Source organism: Cyanistes caeruleus, chromosome 5 (genome assembly GCF_971803275.1).
Source record: "Cyanistes caeruleus chromosome 5, bCyaCae1.hap1.1, whole genome shotgun sequence".
Taxonomy (NCBI): Eukaryota; Metazoa; Chordata; class Aves; order Passeriformes; family Paridae; genus Cyanistes; species Cyanistes caeruleus.
Genome location: NC_141705.1, coordinates 26231888 through 26257688, shown reverse-complemented (window position 1 = coordinate 26257688; position 25801 = coordinate 26231888). Strand labels below are relative to the sequence as shown.

The 25801-nt window shown below is 35.7% G+C and overlaps 1 protein-coding gene and 1 long non-coding RNA gene across 16 annotated transcripts in view; one reads left to right on the top strand and one right to left on the bottom strand.

The window, feature by feature from the left end:
- Positions 1 to 507: 507 nt before the first annotated feature.
- Positions 508 to 25801, bottom strand: part of DCUN1D4 (defective in cullin neddylation 1 domain containing 4) — a 41338-nt gene continuing 16044 nt past the window's right edge. For 5 of the 15 annotated variants that reach the window (XM_023925244.2, XM_086889565.1, XM_086889561.1 and 2 more), the window contains exons 4-12: positions 25599 to 25628; positions 24211 to 24325; positions 14902 to 14996; positions 12524 to 12594; positions 10885 to 10976; positions 9908 to 10016; positions 5494 to 5598; positions 4935 to 5037; positions 508 to 4824 (exon numbers count right to left, since the gene is read on the bottom strand). In XM_023925244.2, coding sequence (XP_023781012.1) covers positions 4769 to 4824; positions 4935 to 5037; positions 5494 to 5598; positions 9908 to 10016; positions 10885 to 10976; positions 12524 to 12594; positions 14902 to 14996; positions 24211 to 24281 — 702 coding nt within the window. In that variant the 5' untranslated portion in view covers positions 24282 to 24325; positions 25599 to 25628 and the 3' untranslated portion in view covers positions 508 to 4768. The remainder of the gene's footprint in view (positions 4825 to 4934; positions 5038 to 5493; positions 5599 to 9907; positions 10017 to 10884; positions 10977 to 12523; positions 12595 to 14901; positions 14997 to 24210; positions 24326 to 25598; positions 25629 to 25801) is intronic. The other 10 variants (XM_023925245.2, XM_086889558.1, XM_086889562.1 and 7 more) reach the window with 2 other exon arrangements.
- Positions 19703 to 24896, top strand: LOC147652991 (uncharacterized). Its single transcript, XR_015286920.1, has 2 exons — positions 19703 to 19741; positions 24849 to 24896. It is a non-coding gene; the product is annotated as an uncharacterized LOC147652991 (long non-coding RNA).

Genomic DNA, 25801 nt, shown 5'->3' with positions numbered 1-25801 from the left:
ACAGGACTACACACAGCTCTGACCCTGGGGGTACAGCACTAGCTACTGGTCTCCAATTAGACTTTGCTCTTCAGACCACCACTCTCTGGGCCCTAAAACTTCAGTTTTCAGTCCACCTATCTGCTCATCCAGTCCATACATTAACAGCTTTTCTATGAGGAACTTGTGGGTCAAAAGGCTGGACCAAGATGAGTGGGTACACTCGTATAACAATTATGCTTCTGTAAAATTTTGTCTTGAGACATTTCTGCTCAGATTGGCTTACTGTAGAAAACTTTTGTACTACAGTACTGTTCTACACTGGCACACTCCATTTGAACCATAGCCTTTTTGGATCACGTACCTGTTTCCAACAGCTTTAAATACTGATCTGCTCTACTATTAGAAACAAGGGGTACAAGATCCTACACACAAATTCCCTGCTAATAATTGATAAAGGCTGCCTGCTGATATATGTTCAGATATGAGAATTGCTGAAGCATGAATCACAGAAAAATCTGAAGTCAGTTTCTGAAACCAACACAAATACTGTTTATTTGTGGGATGCCATTTTACAACAACACCATGAAAAGACCTAAAAAAAAAATGAACTGAATTAACTCATGTTAGGTGGCATAATAGTATTTTCATCATATTGTGAGTCACAGGAGTTTAGCACACCTTATTTATGTAATAGCCAAATAACTAAGACATAAAGCATTCACAGTTACAGGTTAACTGCTGTTCCTGCAACAGCAGTGTCAATCGGTGCTATTCTGACACACATACACATGCACACACACACACAGTGGGGGAGCAAGCAAGGATTTCAAAAAGAAAAGCAAGTAAACAAAAAAAAGAGCTGAATTTTGGTCTCATTTACAGAAAACAAACTATTCAGTTTGTGGATGGATTCTATATACTGTTAGAACAATATGAAAAGACAAAATATAAGGCCTAGAAAGAGGTATGTTAGCAGCTATAAATAAAACCAGGGCACAAGCTAACCTTTAAAGCTGCCTATATAAAATCCAAGAGTATCAAACAATTTGTTAGACTTATGACTAAGGGTCAACAAATCTGGGAAAACCTTAACACAAGTGAAGTCCATTTCTTGTCCTTCAAAATAGTAACTTGGGAACATTAACCAACAGCAATAAGCTGTAACTAATTTTGATTGTGTGAGCATATTTCTGATGAAATACACGTGTTTTTAGTTAAATGGGAGAAGCCTCAACAGAATTAGAAATGGCTACACAAAGATAACCTAAGTATTTATTGTAGCTTAAAGACAACCTTAAAGAGCTTTTAACTGAAAACTCAAGTACATAAATAATTTCAGTAATTTCTATATTCTTCACCTTGCTTTCTTTGGAAAAGATAAAAAGTGAAGAAACAACAGTAATGGAGAATTATATTAATACTTTAAATACTTAGTATCACTTTGCTTTAGAAGGAAATTTAATTCATGGACTGTTTTGGTTACTAATATTAATAGAATATTAATTTAGGTTGAAAAGATCCTTAAGACTATTAAGTACAAAAAGCTCCAAATTTTTGTCATCTATCAAAGAACATCAACTGCTATAGTCTGGACACTGTTTTCCTTTCACTAACTGTCTTTCCAATTTATATCTCCCAAATACCAAAAATGAATCGATCATCAAGTTTCTGCTAGAAGTTCAAAAACAGTACACCAGAAACATTAGCACAAGACCCATGACACTTTTTCAGGAATGACTTCTCAGTGTCTTGTCCCACAAAACAGCATATTTTGTATATTACTTCTCATAAGGGTGGGGAGCCCACAATCAAACAAAAAAGAAATCTACATCAGCTATTTAATGGCATAATAAACAAAAAAGGCAAATGCCACACTTGTACTAAATACAAGATTAACTGAGGAGGTTAGTTAAGTTTCCACAACTATTAAAAGTTTCTCCAATATACAGGAGCAGGCAATGTTAGGATCTCCTGCTTATCAGCATATATAGCAAAACCAGCAGGATGGATAGCACAGGGAAGCTCATCAAATCACACAGGTCTGTTTTAGTCCATTTGTTCACTATAAATGTCAGTAAAGCCGTCTCTACTAGCTGTAATTGAATCTGTGGTTTACTTTAGGAAGATGCATGTTTATAAACCTGCTGATGGCTACAGATTCATACTGTTTCATATGGAATAAAAAATTTGCAGTATCTCATTCATTTCCAAACACATTCTTCCTTTCCACCACTCCTGATTACTTTTACCCAGAAAGTAAAAACTTGAAAGAACAAGTTTGTTTGCTTACACCGCCAAGTACTTTCTGAGGTTTCTTTCCCCATTTCTTTGCTTTAAATTAATTTTTTTTATTCTGATAAACATTTGCAAAACTGCCAAGACCTGGCTGAACCGATTTCTGTCAACCCTGTTATATGAAAGCTATACCTGTAACAGTAATAGATTAAAAGTGTCTTTGGCTCTTGCTTCCATTATTGGAAACTCAGTTATCTGTGACATATAAAACCTTTTATACAAACTTGTATTTGTTGCAGGATTCACACCAATTTGTGCTGAACAGTTTCCTAGAGGCAACAGCTAGCTTAATGTTTCAAGAATAACTACACCTATTTCACTTAAAATCTTGGCAATCACAATTTGGCCTAATGTTAAAAGTTATATTGCTTCTAAGTTCATTCTTTGAAGAACTAAACCAGCAGCTCCACTGGTATTTCATTACAGTAATACTATTGTAATATACACATTTACATCAGAAGTATTAATAAAAGGTGTGTTTTCTTAAGAGGCTTATTGTAAACATTAAATATCACACTCCACTCAATTAATTTCTTGTGCAAACTGGCATCAAACATGGAATTAAGGTTATGTGCAGTAGTACATGAGAAAGCACTGATTGTGTAAGTTTTTCCACTACTAATTTTAAAAAGCGCTATTTAGTGTTACAGAAACCCAAATGTAGCTATTTCACAGGACAGGTAGTATTTTCTTCTTAGCATCATGGAATTCTATGTTCTGTATATGCATGTATATTGTATATTTACGTATATACAAATATACACAAACAGACACACAGTTTTTGTCTTTGGCAGCTGAGCTTGAAAAACAAAAACCAACAACAACAAACAGATCTGAACACAACTGACCACTTGTAGCACCACAATTACAACCTCCTGGCCCAGGGCAGCAAACTAATGTGCTTTTGCTAAACTAGGCTTAATCCTGAAAGGAGTCAAGTCAATGGCAGCTGTTCCTAACTTGATGGCAAAGATAGACCCTTCATCACAGAAGAAAATTTTCAACATAAAACTTTTTCCTCCTGTTGCTCTGGATCGCATTCTAGGGAAGTAACGAAACTGCCAATACCTCATAAAATATTTCTACAGAAAAATAATGTTATTTGTTGTTCCAAAATACCCACTGGCCCTTTGTCATTAAATGCTCCATGAATTGATAACATCTTAATAAATCCTTGGGGATCAAAGTTTAATAGCACCGGATACTTTAAGGACCTATTTATAAATAGCAACTCTATCATTACTTAATAAACAAGGGTAAGGCAAAGACAACATGACAAAATTACAGAACGTCAACATTATTCCATTCACTCATTTTTTCCCAAAATAATAATACAGATAAAGAGATGAGCAAAACAGGAAGTGGTCCCTACTAAAAAGTACTGTCATTTAATGCTGGTGTCTTCCATGCCCGTTGCCTGCAATGGACATTCTGCCAGGAAACTTTAATCCCCAACAGGAAAGAACAAGTACTACTTTGACTATTCAAGATCGTGTTTTTTCCAATATCATATTTTTCAGTACTTAGAAACATGAAGCTGGAGGCCCTTGGAAAGACTAGCGTTACAAACAAAAAAAAAAAACCAAAACCTTTATTATGTCTGTGCTAGGAGTTAGCACACTTCCATTCCTCAAACCACTAATTTCAGCTAGAACTTTCAATGTCATTGGGTCACTAGATCACAACATAGATCAAACATTCTTGGTACAACAAAAATTAAAAGGAGTATGCCAAAGGCAATTTAAAAAAGTCTAAAACCCATTTTTAAAAGGTATTTTAATTTGTTCATTTGTACCTGTAATGACTACTGCAGTTTTAACATTAAAAAGTCAGTACTTTTTTCTTTGAATGGAAATCATCTGTGGCATGTACAACTATTACAGCATTTAAATATTTATATGTATATATATTTTTAAGACACCAGTGTTTCATTCCTATAAAGCATTAGGTCAGGTTTGGCGAATTCTGGTGAAGGAAATCACAGCATGTCTTCTCAGAAATTGGCATCTCAAAAGTAACATTGAAACTGTAAATAGTTCTTCACATAACTATGTCCAAAAAGGCTGAAATGCTACATTTGAGACAAAAAGAAAAAATAACTAAAGTTTCAACAGACATGTAAGTGATGATTAGAAATATGCCACGAGATTATTTTTACAATACATTTCTGCAGAAATAATTCCTAGGTGAAGCCTTTTTTTTATACACATATACAAAATTTAGACAGCAATATACACATAATCACAGTGAAGACTCTGGCAAGTTCACCAATTCGTAGTGTAAATACAAAATGCAAAGCAGCCTTCAAAGAGAACAATGCTAAACAGCAAGCATAGCTAGCTTGTTAAATAGCAAACATCGAAAGTTCCCTGCCAAAGGGATGCAGTGCAAGAAAAGCAGCATGCACTTTGATACAAATAGCAGTTTATGGCTAATGGTTGACATAACTGTGGTAACAGTGACTCTTGAGTGGCTGTGCATAGTTAAACTCCTATGTCATCTGTTTTCCTTTATACCATTCCACAAACTCATCCAACAATACTGGCCCTGTAGAGAGATCAAATAACTGTATTTTACAAAATTTTGTAAAAGGATACTGAATGATTAAGCTCAGAGAAATAAATTAGTTTAGAACATCAACATATGGTAATACTTACAGGCTCCATCTTCATCATAGTTACTGAGGTCAAGGTTAATTGTTCTGCTGAATTCAAGAACGTTACACCATTGGTCCTTATTGATAACTTTGTATTTTGATTGCTGCTTGAGGCAAGAAACAGAAATTACTGAAATGTATTTTCAACTGTCTCAAACTCAGATTTTCTTACAGAAAATTTAAACTTTGTGATGCATTATTGTTTTAATGTATACATGCCATCTAAAACTATAAAAGATTAAACTAGCAGGTATTTAAACTAGCATTGAAACATGCTTTTGATTAAGATATCTTTTACAGGGCAAACATGCAGCAAGAAAATAAAGACCAAAAGCAAAAAAAATAACATTCTATAGTTTGTTCTGTGTTACAGAAATCTTAACAGCATAGGAATTTAGGAAAAAGAAGCACGGAAAGATAACCAGTTGCATGTGCTACTTTGGTGGTTACTATTTCCTAAATCAGAACACAGCATTCACAGCTGCTCATTCTACATTGAGTTAAAAGGCATAAGAGAAGACAGATTAAAAAACCCCATCGTTCTGTTTCCAATTCCATACCTCTAGAAACTGATGAAATACTGGAAAAAGGGACCATGCTTTTCCTAAAAGAAGGCCCAACATGCACTTGGCAGTATTGATATCTAGGCTGCGCTGGTCCTTTTCCTGCATGAAAAGGTCAAAAAGGAAAACAAAGCATGAATTCCAGCTTTTTCACCTCCCTCACACCTCACCCATGGTGAAAATAAATCAACAAATAAATGATATATAGCAGTATCTTACAGTGTTTTTTAATAAAACACAACTTGCCAGTAAAAGTTCCTTCCTTAGAGGTAACAGCATGTTTTACAGAGATGTTACCTTCTATAGATGTTCCCAATAAGACATCACTTTTATGGCAGATGAGGCCTAAGGTCATTTCTGACTTCAGACCTCCATAGCAAGCAATGGCCATCGGATCCCCAGCCATGTTTGCACAGATCCCCTGCACAGCCACACTTCTCAGAGTAGCGGTACTGTACCCCTTTCCTTCCTGCTCTATCACTACAACTACCTGGACTGTCAATAGACACTCATTGCTACCTGACACCTCCTTCTCTACATGGAGAGCGAGCCATGCGAGGGTCTTTGTTCTGTTGTTCTAACTGATCACATGACATAGATTAAATTTTCAAATGAGCAGGCAGAACATAATACACCAGCACATTTAGACTCCTCTCTGGACTGTCCAGTTTTAGTTCAATGTAACAACAGTATATTTAAGCTTAAGGGCTGATGTTTCTGTTGTCTCTGCTAAGTAAAAGCAGCAGTATCTGTACCCAGTACGTTTGTTAATCAGTGGCAAATATTTAGTAATATAAACTCTGCAGATCTCAAAGTATGGTTCCATTTTGTTAAGTAGTTTATTCACCTACCTTTGTTAACACTAAATTAAACCAATTTTATTGAGAGATGAGATAAACCTGCACACTTTTATGCCTTGGTTATGGCACTGAGTTATAAATTTACAAGTTAATGAAATCACAAAACAATCAATTTCCATATTAGCCAATGTAGATCTTGTTCTCTGTATGTATTCATGACAGCAGACTGCAAAATCTAAATTAAGGAAAGACAGAGTATTGCATAATAATGGAATGGGTTAGTGGAAGGGACCACAGTGCGTCATCAGGTCCAACCCCCCTGCTAGGCAGGGTCACCCTAGAGCACATGGCACAGGATTGCACCCAAGTGGTACTTGAATATTTTCTATGAGGGATATTCCACAACCTCTCTGGGCACTCTGTTCCAGTGTCTGTGGTCACCTCCACAGCTATTCTACCCCATATTCAGGTGGAATTTCCTGTGCATCACCTTCTGCTCACTGCCTCCTGTCCTACTGCTTGGCATCACTGAGAAAAGCCTGGATCCATTCTCTGACACCCTCCCTGCAGATAATGATAGACACTGGTACACTCCTATCCTTTAACCAACCTCACTGCCCTCCACTGGACCTGCTCCAGGAGCTCCATGTCTCTCTTGCCCCGAGGAGCCCAGAACTGGACACTGCACTCCTGATGCGCCTCACCAAGGCTGAGTAGAGGGGCAGGATCCCCTCCCTCAGCCTGCTGGCAGTGCCCTTCCCAATGCACCCCAGGACACCTCTGTCTTTCCACACTGCTGACACACAGAGAGCTTGTTGTCCACCAGGACATATCCCACATAGGGATATTCTGGATGCTGGGAGTGTCTAACAGATCACTGCAAGACAGCTAGCTGCCCATGACAAAGGAAACTGAGCCTTATGTCTCACCTGTACAAATGCAGTTCTATGTATTACAGAATACACATCTTTATTAAAAATCAAGCTAAAATCATAACTGAATTGTCTTCTATCACATAAGGATGTGACAGAGTAAGATCCCAGTTCTCAGTCAACAACTGAATGCCCTAGTCACAAGGTTACATTCATTTCATCCTAAACACATCTCAATTCTAAAACTGTGTAGACAGAATTTAATGCAGATTTGTTTTGAAAGTGAAGTAGGGAGACCAGCAATTCTGAAAACATGAGAAACTATTTTGCATTCTGGGTACTAAATCCAAGAGGGATTTAGAGGAAAAAAGTAATTTCCATTATGAACAAAGCTTTTCAATTAGTAAGAAAGATGAAAAAGTAACCTGCAAAGGCATTTTTGTACTAGTATGATATAAATCTTTCACTTATTTCTAACCTCAAAAAGTTCTAAGAACTAATTCTCTTTCCAAAGCCTGTCTACACTTCTGTCAAAAAAACCTTTAAGCAGAAATAATGCTGCTGCCAGAATACATTTTATTTTACTTACTGTTTATACTCTGAATTCTTCCCACACACTCAAGTATTAATGAAATCAGGCTCTATTGCCTTTATTTTGTCCACACTGGTTTTTCATGTCTTATATTGTTACATTTCTACATTCTCTGACTACTGATCAGAACAAATTGTTCAGATAAGCCCTTTCTACCCACCTCCAACTGCCTAATGGTACATCTGCCATGCCATGCAATTTCATTCTTAGCATACATTCTAGACACTTACATTCCTTGGATACAATTGAAGCAATTTACTAACAAATTTTGTTTTATCTGAGTATTTGTTTTACAGTGATGATAGGCAGTCTTCCTGAGATTCTTCCCCCTAATATTTCACATTAAAGATCTGTTTAAGCCATATACATGCATCTGTATCTTCTCAAACTTGGCAATAACAAGGGCAAACATGGCTTGAGGAATGTATTTGTGCTTAATATCAACATATGGTGTTTTAAATTATTACCTCAAATCTAGGCTGACTTAAATCGTGCATTGCCACATGAAACCTTGATGACACATTCTTATTCACTAACTAAATGCCAAATCAACAGAGTCTTTTAAAAAAATTTCTCTTAAAATTTAGGAAGTTCAGATAAGTGGTTTTTTGCCATGGAGTACTTCCCTAAGAGAATCATCCTTAGGACAGAAATTACGCTATCTCCTGAATGCAAAACCATCAGCTTTTTTCTATCAATTATTTCAATGACCCTGAAAAAAATTACACCCAGTTTAATCTAGCATCTATAAATATATCTGCCTTTGTTCTTTTCTATTCTTACTGGATGCCATTCTCCTATAGACTTTCCCAAGTCTGTAGTATCACAAGTCCAGTAATCACATTAGCCAAATCTTCCCCAATTTATATGTTGGGTCGAAGTTTTATAATCTACAGGGGCATTTTGTCACAAATACAGTCACAGCTCCTGTGTCTCAATGTTTAAATTCTTTTTTTAAACCACTGTTTGTCACACCACTTTGGTACCCCTTGAAAAGAAAACACAAACTATCCACCTTTTAAATATCTGCACTTCTGACAGGCCATCAGCTGGCATAGGTTCGCTCTCTATCCCAAATATTTCATCAGTATCATGAACTTCTTAGGAAATGCCTCTATATTTTACATTGAGCAAAACTGGCAGAATAAAGCTTCATACAGCAAAGGAGGAATTAAGAGGTTGATAAAGCTTTTCTTTTCCTCTCATACTAATCCCATGCATTTTTTTTATATTCAACTGCAGATTTCCTTGTTTAAAAGTGAACTACCAGAAATCTGAATGCTGAGATGAAGAAAGCACTGAGATTTATCAAAAATTTGAGTTGCTAATGAGAGACTATTAGGACTGCTATCAGTGCAATTTCTTCTTATTTTTCTCAGGCTACTTTTTTTGGTGCAAGTTTTCTTAATTTTTTTAGTTCACTTGCACTGGAATCTGAGGTTCAGTTTTACCTTTTCATGTTAAACCTTCTGTATATTCCAACACATTAGCAAAATGTATGTCCAAATTCTATTTCAAAATATTATTTCAGAAAATAAAGTTATCTTATTACTTTCTCCAAGTATATTAGTCTTATGTCTACTAGTTCCAATACAAGTAAAATTTCATCAAAGCATGTTTTATAGCAGGAAGACTGATACCAGAGTATTCTTTAAAAAATACTGAGAACATCATTAAACTCATTCCAACGATCTTCTGAATCAGTATTTGTAACATATCCAGCTTTTATCATGTTACCCATTTTCATCAGCTATGGAAATATGTTGAAATATTGAAATATGTGTCTTCCTGTTTTATATATGTTTATGCTCACAAAATTCACAGTAAGAAAAACCACAGTAATTATAAAGTCAGGGGAACTCAGTAGTAAAGCTTGAATACACAATAGAATGAGGCCTAAATTATTTCCCTGAAGTCATAAAATAGCTTGAGGCAGAGACAAAAAAAACATGTCACTAAACCATTAAACATTACTATATACCTTTCCAGTTTTGACATCTTGCACATTCTGTTTTAGAACACAAATTGTTCCATTTGTTAGAAGCCATCTTGAGTAGCATCTTCAGAGAAACAACCTTAGAAGTATATGGTCTTTCAATTATTATTTATGACAGTAACATTTGTAATTTCAAGTGCACAGTACTTACCCGTGCAAAGTCAAAGGCATATCTATAAATAAGTTTAAAATTGGCAGGCTCATTTAATAAAGATCTCAAGTAATCCAGAGAATTCCTCAATTTTTCTGTAGTATCACACCTACAAAACAAGCACCAAGTAGGTTTAGAGGCTGCATTCTTACTGAGATGTCTGATGTTCTAGGAAAGAATCTCTAACATGTATCCCCATTAACCTGTTCAAAACACATCACTCTGTATAGAGGCATGTTTCTGAGTATGTCTCCATGAAATACCTTATTAAACCCATGGTGTGAAACAAATTTAAATAAAGTAACGAAGTCTTACACTGGGACTGACTGGCACTGTAAAAATGCACTCTCCAACAGATAAAACTAAGAGCTTGTCCATGCATGGCAAACAAACAGCAAATCAAAGTGAAAAATACTTGTAAAGTCTTGCTGAAACTACAGAACCTCCTACACAGTTTCAGTGATTCTCTTCTGGAAGGTAAGTCAAAACAGTTCATTCTTTCTCCAGCTCTCTATGAAACATGACTATCCAACTTTATTTATGATAATTTTTGCCATAAAAGCTCTTAACTGGAGCAAGCAACCTTTAGAAAGGACAATGCAGAGTTACAGAAAGGGTTTGTATTATTTAGTGTTTTAAATCACTCTAACAATATACCAATATCTAAAAGATATGTGCAATCCAGCAACAAAGATAGATGTCCTTGGGGACAGAAAGAGAGTCAAGCTTTATGACATTTCTCTTTTATTGAGACTGACTGCAGACCTTTTAATCCAACTGTATTTAAATGTGCAACATCAGGTTTCAAGTTCTCTAAGCAACCAGTATCATCATAAATCAGACCAAAAACTTGTGACTTCTACTCACTCCATGGCAGAGCTCTTGGCTTTAGGTGTTGAGTCAAAACACTAAAGTGTGTTTTTTCTGAGAAGTTGTGTTTACTATAACAAATTTAAGAGAATTTTCAAGGCACTTACTGTAGTGATGTCATTCCTTTTAACCATTCTTGTAATGTAAAGTAGCCCATGTTTTGTGCATCCAACTTCCATGCTAGCACAAGCATAACTACCTGTTTTAAAAAGAAAAAAAAAGAGACTGAGAATTTAACAAAAAATTGATGTGTTTTACAAATAACTACTGTTTAGTGGGCTACAAAGGCTTTGACTTGTGTAAGTGGAAAGTTCAGAACCCAACTGAAAATAGGCAACACTATTTTAGAAGTTAAGAAAACCCTGTAGGTGACAAACCTTTACACAATCCAAACAAAGAGAACGGTGTAAACATATAGTGAACATCTACCCAAGTTACCAGTCACCTCATGGGCAATACAACAGGGAGAAGATTAGTTGGTGCAAAAGCTACAGAAAAGGTTTCCCAAAGTAACTACAAAATTTCAGTACCAGTTTGACAAATAATACCTCACATTTGTTAAACCCTCATCTCAATGAACATCAGTTGCAATCCATGAAATTCAATTATTTGAAAGCTAATAATGATCCCACAGTTCAAGCAGATAAGTAAATCTAGATGAACTAACATTAATACACATCAAAACATAGGCTGATACATAAATACTTCAGTTTTGCCCAAAAGGAAACAGTCTTTTTCACATCTCGCACAGAAGACCAAATCAAAAAAGAAGTTAGAAAAAGCAATACCTTAAGATTATTATTATCTAATTCATCAACTTAAGAAACCACATTTGACAAATATATGAAAGAAAAACTTGCAGGACAACTGACCCTGCCAACCTGGAGAAAAAAAATAATTAAGTCATTTAACTAGCCATTAACTAGTTAAGGTTAGTGAAGCTCTGTACAGCTTACAGTTGAAAAGCACAATACCTGCTTATACATCCAAAATGTCTGCATAAATCACAACATTTATTTTTTTTCCTAAACTCTGAAATTATGAAATTACATCTCATTTTTCAGTACATCTTTCAAAGCCACAATTCTCATTTACTTATATGATGCTCCATGAATTCTGCAAAAACAGGACTTCCAAATGCATTTAAATAACAAAAATTAGGCACGAGGAAAAAGCCTGTAAAATGCACAATTATTTTTTTAGATTTTATTCATATATATATTTACACACACACACATATATACACCTCACATAAAGAATATGTATCTGTAAATATATTTATATTCCTTATTTATTTTTTGAAATAGTATAATGGTAGTGCCACTACTGCCCATAATATTTGAGATCTCTTTCTGTCCTAGAAAACCCAAAGGAAACACTATTTGTTTGTTCATTGGTATATTAAATCTTGAATATTGTCTCTTAGTTTCAGAAAGACAATCATCGGAGGGGGGTTTGATTTTTGGTGGGGTTTTTTTTAAGATCTCTTTTTCTGAAGAGACTGAAGGTTGGCGGTGTTAAAGTGGAAAAGAAGGGGCGGCAGAGAAGACATGTTGAGGTTTCACATAATTTAAAATAATGGAAAGTTGTTCCCAAATGTGTTTCAAAACCTCCCTGGTTTATATTTCTTGAATTTTTTTCAAGTCTCAAGAATTTTTTAATCCTTGGTGGAAAAGCAAGAACTATAAGACTAGCTAATGTACACCATAGCAGATGAGGCATTTTTAAAATGGATTCTGAACTTACATTTTCTGGTTCAACTCCAATGTCTTCACAAAATTTCTCCATACCTTCTGGCCCTACAATGTCATCTGTGCCTGCAAACAAAACGTATTTTACTTATCTCTAAAAATTAAAGTAGCCTGTCCTTTACAGCACAAAAGAAGTGCAATCACACAGCGCAACCTAACTTTCATGGAGTTTGTTTTAACATGAAATAAATATTTCCACACTTAATATCAGACTTGGATGCACTTAAATCTTTATCTCACCTTTGAAAACAGAGAAACAGTAAAACGACTTTTCATCCCTGCCAATCTTCCTACTCATTTACTGAGATAATCTTCGAAGTCTAAATTAAATTAGTAAGATTTTTAATAATGCACTTCAGACTAACAGAATATAGTATTATCACGCTTAAATGAGTGGACAGTGGCTAGTGAAACTCATTTCCTGGCTGGAATTTCTACTGTTACCACAAGATCAAATGACATAAAAACATGATGTACAGCTATACAAGCATGATCAAGCATGTATACAGCATACAAGACATGATCATTTGCAGAATCTCATTCCTCATTGTCTCATATCTATCTTTATATTATTTTATCCTGCTTATTCATATTACTACACCATAGCCACACATCATCTGACTAAAAGTAAATGGAATGGGAAGGAAAACAAGGAATTACAGTTATTTCTCTGCCTACTTAAAAGGGAAAAAAATATTCAAAATATAAATGCTATTAAAATGCACCACTAATAAAATATGGTCTTAAGGTATTTGTAACTTTTGAATACTACTGAAAAAAGTTATACAGCATTAAGAATTGAACTAGTTTTAAATACACTTTAAGTATTTGAACAATTTTGTTAGAATTACTTGAATCGTGTTTAAAAGAGCTTGTTTTTTGAAAAAAAAATACAGGCTTAAATGCCTACTTTCCTCAACTATAAAGATCACATGTGCAAGAAAAGCAGGATTTATAAAGGGAAGATCAATCTGTACTTTATTATTGGGTGATCTATTCTAGAAACAACAAGGTTTAATTATGTCTTTTCCCATCTTCTCCTAACAGCCTCTCAGTTCTCAGTGTACACAACAGCCTTTAAAAAGACTCATTCTGTAATGCAAAAAACACACCAAGGGAGGGAAAAAAACCCAAATGCAGTGTCAACTGTCTGCATACATAAAGAAGACTTATGAAGCAAGAACACAAGAGATTATTCCTTGAAAATTCAATTTTTAGAATGTTACTCAATACTGTAAACAGAATCGTACTCTCCACTTTTCTGTGTTTTATCTTGGTGTGTACATCCAGTGGAAACCCCAAAGTTCTCTCACAAACAGCCTTCCTTTCATCCTTTCTTTCCATGAAAGTCTTGACAAAAATGAGTCATGCCTGTTGCTAGAGTGAAAAAATAAATCAAGCTGGTCAGAAAGGCAGACAATCTAACATGTTAGATTTGGCTTGAATTTGTCTGAATCTCCTCTCACAGACTGCCACAGAAAAGTGAGATCTCAGAGTATTTAATTTCATTTATATAATTTTATTAGGAGAAAAAATGTTTTATTACATTAAATTAAGTCATTTTTCATTATGTTTAAAAAGTAGACAAAACAGAACGAGCTGTTAGACATGTTATCCAAGACAGCACCAGAAAACTGCAAGATGACATTAAACATCTACTTCATTTCTTTCTGGTCATTACAGTCATTTCCCCCATATGTCAAATCCTTCCTTTCAGAAAACACATGCAAGAAAACAAATACAACAACCAACTTCCCTAACAAAGGATCATCTTTTGTGACCGCAAACCATAATTAGCATTCCTAGAAGTACTGTCTGAAAAAAACTTCTCATACAAGAATAAATACTACAGGCTATCTTCCCTATACCTTGTGATGGAAAACTATCTGATAAAACTAGTATGGGATATTTGAATTCATTCACTTCTTCACTTGAAACCCTAAGCACTGGATTCAGCAGGATCAAAACTAGTGTTACTACGTCCCCTCACTGTTTGGGTTTTTTTTAATTAAAGACACACCACTTCTGAGGCTAATTTTGTACTATGCAGTGCTAACATGGCTAACAGATCATAGAGAGGTAACACCATTTTCAACAGAAGTACAACTTTAACTGTAGATTTGAATAGTAAAGTATACAGGTTCCAAAATAGTTCAAATTACACACCTTCTGTACTCTTTTTATAGGATGTAGACAAAGAAAATTGAACCTTGAACTCTTCAACCTCACATCACACAGGATAAAGGAAAGTTTCTCTAAGACTTTTACAAAAAATCCTTTCTATTCAGTCTTTTGAAAGCTCATTTAATGCAATTTTTATATTCCAATATAAATTAAATTGTTACTGGTAGAAAATTTGCATTTCATACTTACCTGCATATTCATAGAACCATTCTAAGCATCTCTTACTTGAAAAGACTTCTTCTTCCTCTGCTTTTATTCTAGTTGAATCATATTTTCTATACATACTTAGAGAAAAGAAAGAGAAACAAGAAATTAATTAATCAGTATTTTTAAAAAGCAATCTTTTAGTCAACAGCCACTCTTAGTATAAACATTATTCCTTTCAGTTTACTTAACATTCTGTCCACATATCCAGTCATTTGGAACACTGCTTAAGAATCACTGAAGCTAAATACTTTGTTTGCTCACTCTGTCATACTTCCACTGACTCATACTCATTACCCACGTAAATGACCTTCCCCTAAGCCAAATACAGGTTCGTTCAAATTCAACCCCAAATTGTTCTGTGCAAGCTCACAGTAAGGCCTTGCCTTACACCACCAGTTACCACAGTCAACTGATGAGCTGCAATCCAGCTGTGGGTCTAAGGCCAGAGCAATTCCATGGCAGTCAACACAGGTCATACCTTTAGGTGCACCCATAATTTGTGAACTTCAAATTATTGATTAAAGAAAACTGCAAATATTCCTTTTGCCGCCTCAAAAAGATTCTACAAAAGGCATAAAGGCCAAAAGAGACAAGATCTACACTTATATTATTCTAAAGCCAGTAAGTTGGTAACACGAAAGAACCACAGAAAAGAGGTTAATAATCCTCATCAACAGTAACTCAAGGAACATCATTCATAATGGAGTAAAGAACAATCTGAAAAGCTGGCCCCCTTCCCCAGAGACTACCAGCAGGGTAATGCTCTTCTCCTTCAACAAGAAGTGTAAGGAATTTTAACTACACTAGGGAAACAAATTAAGTATCTGAAATACCTAAAGCACAGGAAACATGACAGAATTTGAAGGGTTACTCCCCCAGTTTGACCTTGTGAAACAGGGACAATACAATTTGTGCCTCCTAGAGGAAAGGGACTCAGTCAAGTTATCCACTGATGCACATGCATTCTGTGATCCATTTCCACCACTCTTCAGTAGCTTGGCCTCATAAAGGCTGAAAAGAGCAACAAATAAATGGTTTAGTCTAGATGAGGTAGCCAAGAACAGCTCTGTAAGTGTTCCAAGCATGCAGAGCTTCCTCTCACCATGTCAAATCCTGCTGGGGGAAGACAATGAAGTGGCTAACTGGTTCAAGGAGAATTTTTAAACCATTTGAATAATGAAATTAATTTGGAGTTGATTTCATCAATGTTTCATCCTTCAGAAAGACAAGTAAAAGACACCTAGATTTATGAGCTTAAAGTACACCAATCCCACTATCCTCCACCTAGCTCAGTTATCAGCTGTGAGGACCTGGAGCTAGAAGTTAATGGCACACACATTATGACAGGAATTCAAAGAAATATTTCATGTTTGCTGCCATAATTCCTTTAAAGCAACTAATCTTTAGAAAAGTAATACTAGTCAGAACAAAATGATAAACTGCTAATTGGAAGACAAATACAAATGAGACCCTTAAGAAATTCCTTATGAAAAACTGACACTGTACTGAAGCACACTGATGTGCAACAAACTGGAACACTGCATAGAAACGTCAGCCAAATGTGTTCCAAATACATATTCATATACCCACCATTTTAGGTCTGGATTTTTTCATTTTGAAAACACTTTTTTCCTATTTGAATTACCTATTTTGCATAAGCTTTACTGAAGTTGCAAAGGAAAAGGCTGGCAGCATCACTCAGAAGGTATAAGTCTGAGTCGGAATAATTATTTTTTTTTAATAAGTCTGATAACATTTTCATACTTGCAGAATGAACTGCAATTATGAAATATATATCAAATAATTTTTAGGCTATTCTGAACTCAGAGCAATCAAGACAAAGAAAGAAGGCATTCTGCCACTTTGGCACATTCTTAATTATTCAGGATCCCCTTTTTTGTCACAAACAAACGTGACAAACACCAAGTAGAATACCAAGCTGGAAACTGTAGCAGGAGCTAGTCAACATCTTTATTCTATTCTCTTTATTCAAGAACTCTGTAAGACTACTGCTGGAAGCGAGGACATAGCAAAGCTAACGACGTTCACAAAGAAAGATATTTATCACGAGACTCAATGCTTTTTCTTACAAAGGGATGATAACCAATTGTCTTGCCCTGCTTGTTCATGTAAATCAACATGTTAAGCTGTCAGTATGCAAACAGTGCATTTAAGAAGAAACTTCAAGAAACAGACTTATTGACAGAGCTATAAGTCATTCAGGTATTTAATAAAAAAAGGTTTCCTGCATCTACAAATGGCAGAGCTAAATACTGCAGCCTGAAACAAGACTTCAGTGCCAGCAATATGTGTAATAGGAATGGTGAGCAAGAACAGAAAAAAACAGCCCTTTTTATACATCCTCTGCATCTGCACATAGGAGAATTTCAGACAACTGATACGAGATTGAAAGTCATTTGCATTTAAGGCTAAGGTCACAGTTTAGGAACTGCAGGAAATAATTATACTATTAACTACAATTAGTTATACAATAACTCATTATAAAGTCCATGTGCTCAACAGACAGCCAAAGAAAATGCTTTTGCCTCAAACTTATGATTGTTCAAAAAGCTCAGTATCTGACTGCTGGAGTTCAATTTTTGAGAAACCAGAACTGATTACAGAGATTCCAGCTTATGCCAGTTCACAAATTCAAAGAAGCAAGTCAAAAGGGATATAATCTCGAACTATCCCACTCTCTGCTACAAGCTAATTAGTAAGACATGCATTAACAGTGCAGGTGACAAGGTATCACATTTAGAATGAGAACAGACTATGCGTGGCCAGAATCAGTGATCTCATGTATAAAGACAAACCCTTTTCTCTTTCTGCTTATTCCACACATTAAATTAGTTTCTCACCCAAGCCTAGCCAAGGCAACTATTTCCACTAGCGAGAGACTCCTAATCTCTGAAGTGCCTACTGAAGCAAGATGAGTGGGGAGATGCAGCTAGTAGACAAGCACCTGAGATTACTCAGCCTAGGAAAACTTGGTTCAACCTGGCGGCACAGAGTAAAGGTATTTTCAGGGACTACATCCACTGAACTATGATTAATATGGATTTAATTATCTCAAGAACTATACTTGCAGAGGAGAAAAACACAAACTTACAGATGTATCTGGCATCCATTTTTCATCTTGCAGTATTCCTCATCCCTGTGGAATTTCTCAGTACATACTACATGATGATGTGCCTTGTCTTTGTTTTAAGGACAGCATCTCTTGCTTTGCAGAAAAATACACTGCCAGAGTGCACAGGGTAGATATATGAATACTTTGGGATGACCAAACATCTAATGGACAGATCTGGGTTTCAAACAGCAAGTCCTTAATGGCTCACAGCTTCCTCAAATGACCAGTACTTTGACCAGGTCAGAAGATCAGTACTTTAAGACAGATGCACAACCATTATGCCAACCAAGTTCTGCTTGATAATTTGCTTCTATATTGATGGTCTGTAAGAAGAAACTGCAGTGTCTATCACACACTAGATATGAAAGAACACACTGTGCAAAAAAAAAAAAAAAAAATGGGGGGGGTGGAGGGGCAAGGTACAAGCAAAGTAAAAAACTCAAAAAATGCCTTCTATAAAGGAAGAGCAAGTGAATATAGCTGATACTTTTGGTACCAGAATTTGCACACTGTCAAAGAATGCTGGCACTGAAACAGGATTGCTAAAGGGCATTTCTCCATCATCAGTTACATGCACAATTTTATCCTGGAGTGTCCGCTGTACCTGTCACTACCAGACAATAGCAAACTTGGAACCTTTGCTTCTAGAATTGCCCTTCCATTTCTGAATCATGACATGACCTCTGCCAGGAACAGCAAGGAAAAAAAAAAGTATGACCTACACACATAAGTATGTATTTGCCTCTCAGATAAAACACACATGAAGGTACAATAACTCAGAAAAATATCAACTTGAAAAATAGTATTTTTTTTAGTTTAGCATGACACTGTGTCAGAACAGAGACAGCAATATACAACTTATTTGTAACAAATATCCCTGTCAGAAGCTTTTAGGTTTTTCTTTTTTGTTATCTCTTTCTAATTATCTCCTTCTAACAGCCATTTCGTCAGCTAGAGAGAGGAAAGAATGTGGGACAGAGCAGGGCAAAAGCAACATGAGATAGCCTGTCTAAATTTTGTAGAAGTGATTTCAGTTACTTAACCACATCATCTTTTCTCAGAGATGCTTGCACCTCCGTCATGACCTAATAGCTGACTCATAACATCCATGTTTAAACTTATATTTGAAATATTCATGTGAGCTAAGGAATTGTAATACACCAGCTAAAAAGGAAAGAAAACATGGCGTATAACTGAAAGTGATATAGGCAAGCATCAACAGAAAAAAAAAAATTAAAATGGAGTGTCTAGGCATGTCATGCTTCTTTGAATACAAAGACATCCACATCTTCCCAGATTATTTTCTTTTCTTTTTAATTGATTTGGTGGAAAAGCAAAAACATGAAAATTCCATCCAGCTATTATGGGGTGATTAGGCAAGTCATTGTAAGAATTGATGGTGGCTGCTAGCAAAAAGAACAAGGCAATTCTCTTCAACTCACTATAGTCTTCAAAGCTGGATTATGTACTGTTCTGAGTATGTTTCACCTGTAGAGTTGGTTAAAGTTCCACCCACAGCCCCTCCCACTGCAGCAACTCTGGGCTGCATAGTTACAGAATACTCAAACCAAGATCAGTGAAAACATGCAGCTTAGGTCACACAAAACATTCTCTTCATGGTGGAACTGTTAATAATCCACTGAGGAGTAAAAAGAAAATAAAAAGGGAAAAAAGCTACATTTTATTATGGTAAGTCAAAAGTTAACCTCTCAATGAAGATCTACAGCCTGGTTATTTAGATGGTCAGTGCTTACTGAACAATTATCCAACAGCTTTGTTTCCAAGCAACCAGAACTTAGAATCTTTACTGAATTTTGAGGTTTGAACTGAGTAAGTAATTGCTTCCAGATTATTTATATTTCAAAACATGCCAATTTTTGATTGAAGGAGATGCCCCATATTACTTCCATTAATACCAATTAATTTAAAATTTTGGCTGAGAATTTTCATCAACACAGCACAATGAATGTATTTTAATAAAGCCTTATCTATTCACTCACAATTGATTCTAGCAATAGTTTCATAAAAACTGTAGTATAAACAGGGTGGGAGAAGAGATGTTTTGCAATTTGCAAGACATAACAAAAACATTTAAAGCAACCCTCAGGACCAACTTACTTGACTGTTAAGTTTTATGAATGAATATACCTTATGTCTCCCTGTTTAAAGATTTAGGATAATTTCTAAGCTGTTAAATGTTTGGAACTTTATCAGGCTTACTTAATGAACAGTATGTATAACAACATACATGCTGATAGTCACATGTCCAGTTTAAGTGAAGTGCACTGAAAAGCTACAGAAAAAGGAAAAATTATACTTGTGTGTACCTGAAAATCCCTACTTCAAGGGAAAAATATCTACACACCTATGACAGCTGGGAACAAAGGCAGTCTGCATGGGGCAGGACCAAACCAGTTGGTAAACAACAACAGAATAAAAACCAAACCAACTCTCAACACAAAAGGCTTTGAAAACTTTGAAAGTTAGTACACCTTATGTTAACGACACCGTGTTTTCAAAAATTGCATTTTTCTACTATAGAGTAGTGAGTTTACTAATCAATAAAGAAAACCTTTCTTCATGTTAGTAGGCCCTTTCATGGTTCCTATACATTAAGGGTAAATTAATTGAAAACATTTATCTAATTGTTTGAAAATATAAATTTCAGGGAAGTAGATAAATATTCCTAGTTTTCATCCTCCTAAGGTGACAATATCCATTACTGCAATACTTTTGCCCTCAGTGTAATCCTAGAATAAGGAGTAGAATTATTTTTTATGAGACTGTCAAAATCCAATACATTATATTATACAGCTCATTTTTCCCTATTTGGCTAGATATTGTGTAACAGATAAGCAGCATAAGACAACTACCCAGTGAGAACTATCATTTTACCTAGCAAGTATCTTTACATAAATCTTGCTTTACCTTTCTGAAGATGCTTAACACAGTGATGGAAAAACAATGTACAGAACATGTAATTTTAACTCCGATTTGAAAATATGCTATACCATGACAGTTTTAAGTACAATGAAGTCAAGACTGTGATACTGAGATGAAAATACAAACTAAGTCTTCAAGTCATTATGCTCAGGTTAGCATGTGTTCAACTGCTTACCTCCAACAGCTATTCTTCAAGGCAAGATAAATCCTACTATAACATACTGAGTTCTTTTTATTATACATCATCTGGTATAAAAATTCCCTCCCACTGAAACACTACATTCATGCATGGTTCATGGTGATGCTATGAGCACTAATTACGAGAATTCAGGTTCTTATTATGTAAGGGTGGAATGCTAATGAACATGTTTGGAGTCTTCCACAATCAGTTTATGCACTAGATCAGCATATCCAGATAATTTCACAACTAGATTTGTTCCTATGAATGTTTTTCCTCAACTGCCTGTGCATTCCACTAATGCTTTTGAGATGAGGCTGTATTCCTAACAGCCTGGAATTAACAGTGTAAGACAATTTCTTAAGACTCTTAAAGTCATAAACTTAAACGTATCTTCTCTTTCAACATAGAGACCTGCTGAAAGAAACTTTATGGAAGAAAGCATATCTAAAAATATTGCTATCAGATTTGAAGAAATTATAGGAATGAATTAAAAATAGTGAAGACTGAAAATATGACCCAACAAAACTCCATTATAGATTTAAAAAAAAAAAAGCAATGCTTTTTTAATGGACAAATCAGGAGAAATCATCAACATTCAGTCTCAGCTGCAGTAACACCATTAATGATGACATACCTTGCAAATCTTTGGACTACTACCCAATATTTTCACACTGAGGAGACTTGCAATTACTGAATTTGTTAATGTTTACCCTGTAAGTATGCCACTGTAACTGAGAAACACTCAAAAACTTATCCCATTCCAGTAAGTATCTGAGGTGACAAATCACTTCTGTTAGGAAATACAGTCTCTTCTGGAGAAGCCTATGTAGTTTTTCAGACACTGAATGCCTTTCTTCACTTAATACAGAATTCACATAGACTAATGTCCCATAAAGGCTTATCCTGAGTTACTAGAATGCAGCTTCTAGGAAGTCTGTCTCTAAACCAGAAGCTGAGAACTGGGCCTAGGAGCTCCTTACTCTATAAACTGGCATTCCACTATCCACACTATTTTTACTGTATTCTCTGCAATGTAAGCAGAACTGGCCTTGCAAAGTAGGTATGCTACAGCACACTGCTGTAGAGTTTCCTGATTTCAACTGATTTCTGCTCAACTAACTGAGATGTCTGATCCAAAAACCAAATTTGACAGATACGAACTCCACCTGACAAAACAAGCATGGAAGTAGATGATTGCTTTTTGACTAACCTGTTCACAGATTACAGGGGTAAAAATCCTTTCTTGAAGGAAAATACAGCTTTAAGACCAGGCTGAATGTCCAGCAAATAATTTCATATTGCCAGTCATGCTGAAATAAAAAACTGTTTTCTTGAAGACCAAAACAAAAGAAACACTCTGGGGAGCAACGAAAGCTCAAAAACCTTTACAGGAGGACAGTCAGATAACAACTGGAACCACATCAGAGGATATTACCCCATGGTTCATGACTAGCAGATCTGGTTTCTCCTCCAATTCTAAAAGCAGGCTAAGGTCTTCCTTTTAATAAAGGCTTATATGGCAGTAAAATGAAGACTAGATCCATTAGTTATAAACTGGGAGACAGATATAAAAAGAATCCTTCAAATTACATTTTCAACAAGCTCTTGAAAACCATTAAATATCTAGGATTCATAGAGCAAAACAAATCAGGTTTTTATCATTTTCTTAAGTAATTACACAAATCAGTATTTCTTACAAGAAAGCAAGCTTTCTAGGGGGTTGCTTTTTTCTATCATCAGCGTCTTGGCTAAGGTAAGTAGAGTTCAGTTTTATGAACCTCTATTCTAGAAACAGTCTATCCTTGTATTGCTTCCACATTTTATGCCTATCTTTGAATAAGCTGTAATGTCCTCTATCAACTATTTAGTTTTTATATTTCATCATTTCTGAAAAGCAACAAAAGATACTAAGAACATGAATTGCTTTTTTTTCTAGTTAGTGTTACAAAGCAATGAAAGAGAGAGTTGAAATCTTTCTTCTGCATCAGCAGATCATTTAATAAATTCCAGTGCAGTTACAGTTGTGCAACCCTATTAAACACAATGGAGTTATAGGGGCATGACCAGAGGCTTAATTTGGCTACCAGTATTTTTCTTACTCATGCTAGAGTATAAAAAGGAGAGTACCCAGCCTGACAGGAGAAAAATGCCTCTTTTAACCTCCTTGAAGGTACTTGCTATGGAAGCATATGTTTTCTGAGACACCACTAGTACATGAACATAACAGAGCTCAAATTCTATTGACTGATGCAGTGCCAAGCAAACTTTCTAGTTGTATAAGCCACTTTTCGACATCAGAATAGACTTGTATCTATCATGCAGGAGTGTACAGTTCTATACTGCCTCAAGTTCTGAATTTAGTCCACATAAATAGCGATTCTTGCACATAGGGAGCACATTCAATGATTTCTGAATGAATCACTTAACACACTACACATACTGGAAATCCAACATTTGCCGAGGTTTCAGCTATCCAGTATCTATGCCAAAAGAATACACTGTTCATGCACACTCCTATTTGGCTTCTGTTGTGCAGTGAGAAGCACCTCAGTAACCATGGAACCACTGGCTATCACCTTACCTGGCAATTTCCCCTTATATGTTCAGTATCAAATCATAACATAACAGGGAGAGACTAGCAGGATTTCAAGAGCTTAGTGGACTGCAACTGCATTCACGTTTTTGACAGGCCAGAGATTGATAATATCCAATGCAGATCTATGCATGTATATGGGGAAAATACTCCTGTATCTCATAGAAGTTGTTTCTGAACGAACAAGTATGTATTTTGACAGCTGGCAACTAGGGCAAGGAGAAGTTGCCTACATGCTTCTTGTGCATCTAGAGAAAGGTGAGATGCAAATTGAACCTACATATACTTATCAATAGCCCATAGTTCAATCACCAGCTATGGTTCCACAAGGAGAAACCAAGCAAATTTCAATATAATTTCCATTAGTACTTAAACACATGATATATCAGCTATTCAACTTCAGATATTCCATCAGTCTTAGCTCATGGTAAGATGACATACCCATCATGTCTACTTTTCTTAGCAGATAAATCATCTCCTGCTGCAGGTCTCCTCTTTTTCCTTGGAGGCATCACTTTACTAAAGCAGTCTGATGAACTGCAAGACCGAAGACTTCCTACAGAGGGAATTAAAAACACCAGCACAAAGAAATGAAACTGTTGCAGACCAGTTAAACTGTGTCCACTAATAGGCATATTACAAAGGGAAGGAAAGGAAGTTAGGGGATTTAAAAATTATAAAAGAAATTGTCTCCTTTTAATAGCAAAATCCATCTCACTTTTACATGGTATTCTATGACCAGATTCCCATTAAGGTCAAAAGTACTACACCAAAATGTACAGTAGCACTAGCATTACTTCAGTCTAACAGCAGTCAGTCAAGAACTGACACTATCCTGAAGAAGTATTTAGGTCCTCAAAAAGTCATCCTTATTTTCAGTCATTTATTCAAATCACAGCTTCTAAGAGTTGATCATTGCTTTTTGAAATACAGATGTGAGTGAACCTCTAGAAAAAAGAACCCTTTCTTTTCAAGCCCCAAGTTTTTTGTGATACAGAGAGCAAGAGGTAGGAAAGGTTTTGTTTGTTCTTTGGTGAGAGGTTTTTTTACAGGTTTGTTTTTGTTTTTTCATTTTGCAGGGATAGGAAGAGACATTCAGCAACTACCAGGGGAAAAAAGTAAGTGGCTGGCTGTATTATTTGAACTGAATAGTTCTCAAAAAATGAGGTCCCCAAGTAGGAAATAGCCAATTCAACACACTGATGCCAATCAGGTGTCAGTCTTTCCATCCCCTTCTCTCAGCTACATACTCCTATGTCTCTGGTAACTCTTCAGTGTGCCAATCCAGCTCACCAAACCTGTAGATCATTAACCAAAGGAAAAAAAGAGTAACAACTTTCTGTACATTAGCACAAGAAAGAGCACAGGACCAGCCCTTTTGACCACAGCAAATCATTAAATTGCTTTTGCTGTCTCATGAAAACATGACTAGCACTCTGGGCAAAATTTTGTCCTACTTTTGTATGCTGAAGACCACACTGACACCTGAGAAAGCTGTGTGTAAGAGCAGCTCAAAGAGCTATCACAGCTCTGTTACACAGAGAATCTGAAAAGAAGAGAGAAGTGAGGTATAAAAATCCAAACACAAAGTGATGTAAAAGAAATTTGCAAGAAAACATTAAGAACTCCAGCATTCCTAAGCTAGCTTCTCTTTGCTACAACAGCATCCAGGTTTAGCTCTGCTCAATTAAGATGCCCACAAAATCTTTTATCTTACATCACAGCACAGAAGCAAGCAATAAAATTTTGACTGCTTTTTGACACCAAGGGAACAGACTGAAATCAGAGGCCCAATTCCCAACAAATACTAACAGTGATCTTTTGCTTACCTATTCTTCGAATCTTTGAAAGGCTCTCTCCTGTTATAGGAGAAACACATGTAAGGAACCTTACAGCCTCACAGGCTTTGCTACATGTACGTTATTTCAAACATGCATGGAAACTCTTACATATAAGCACATATTTCTCTAATATTATGTAAGACGTTCAACCCAATTCTTACATCAAGATGAACTAATCTGGTTTCAACTAA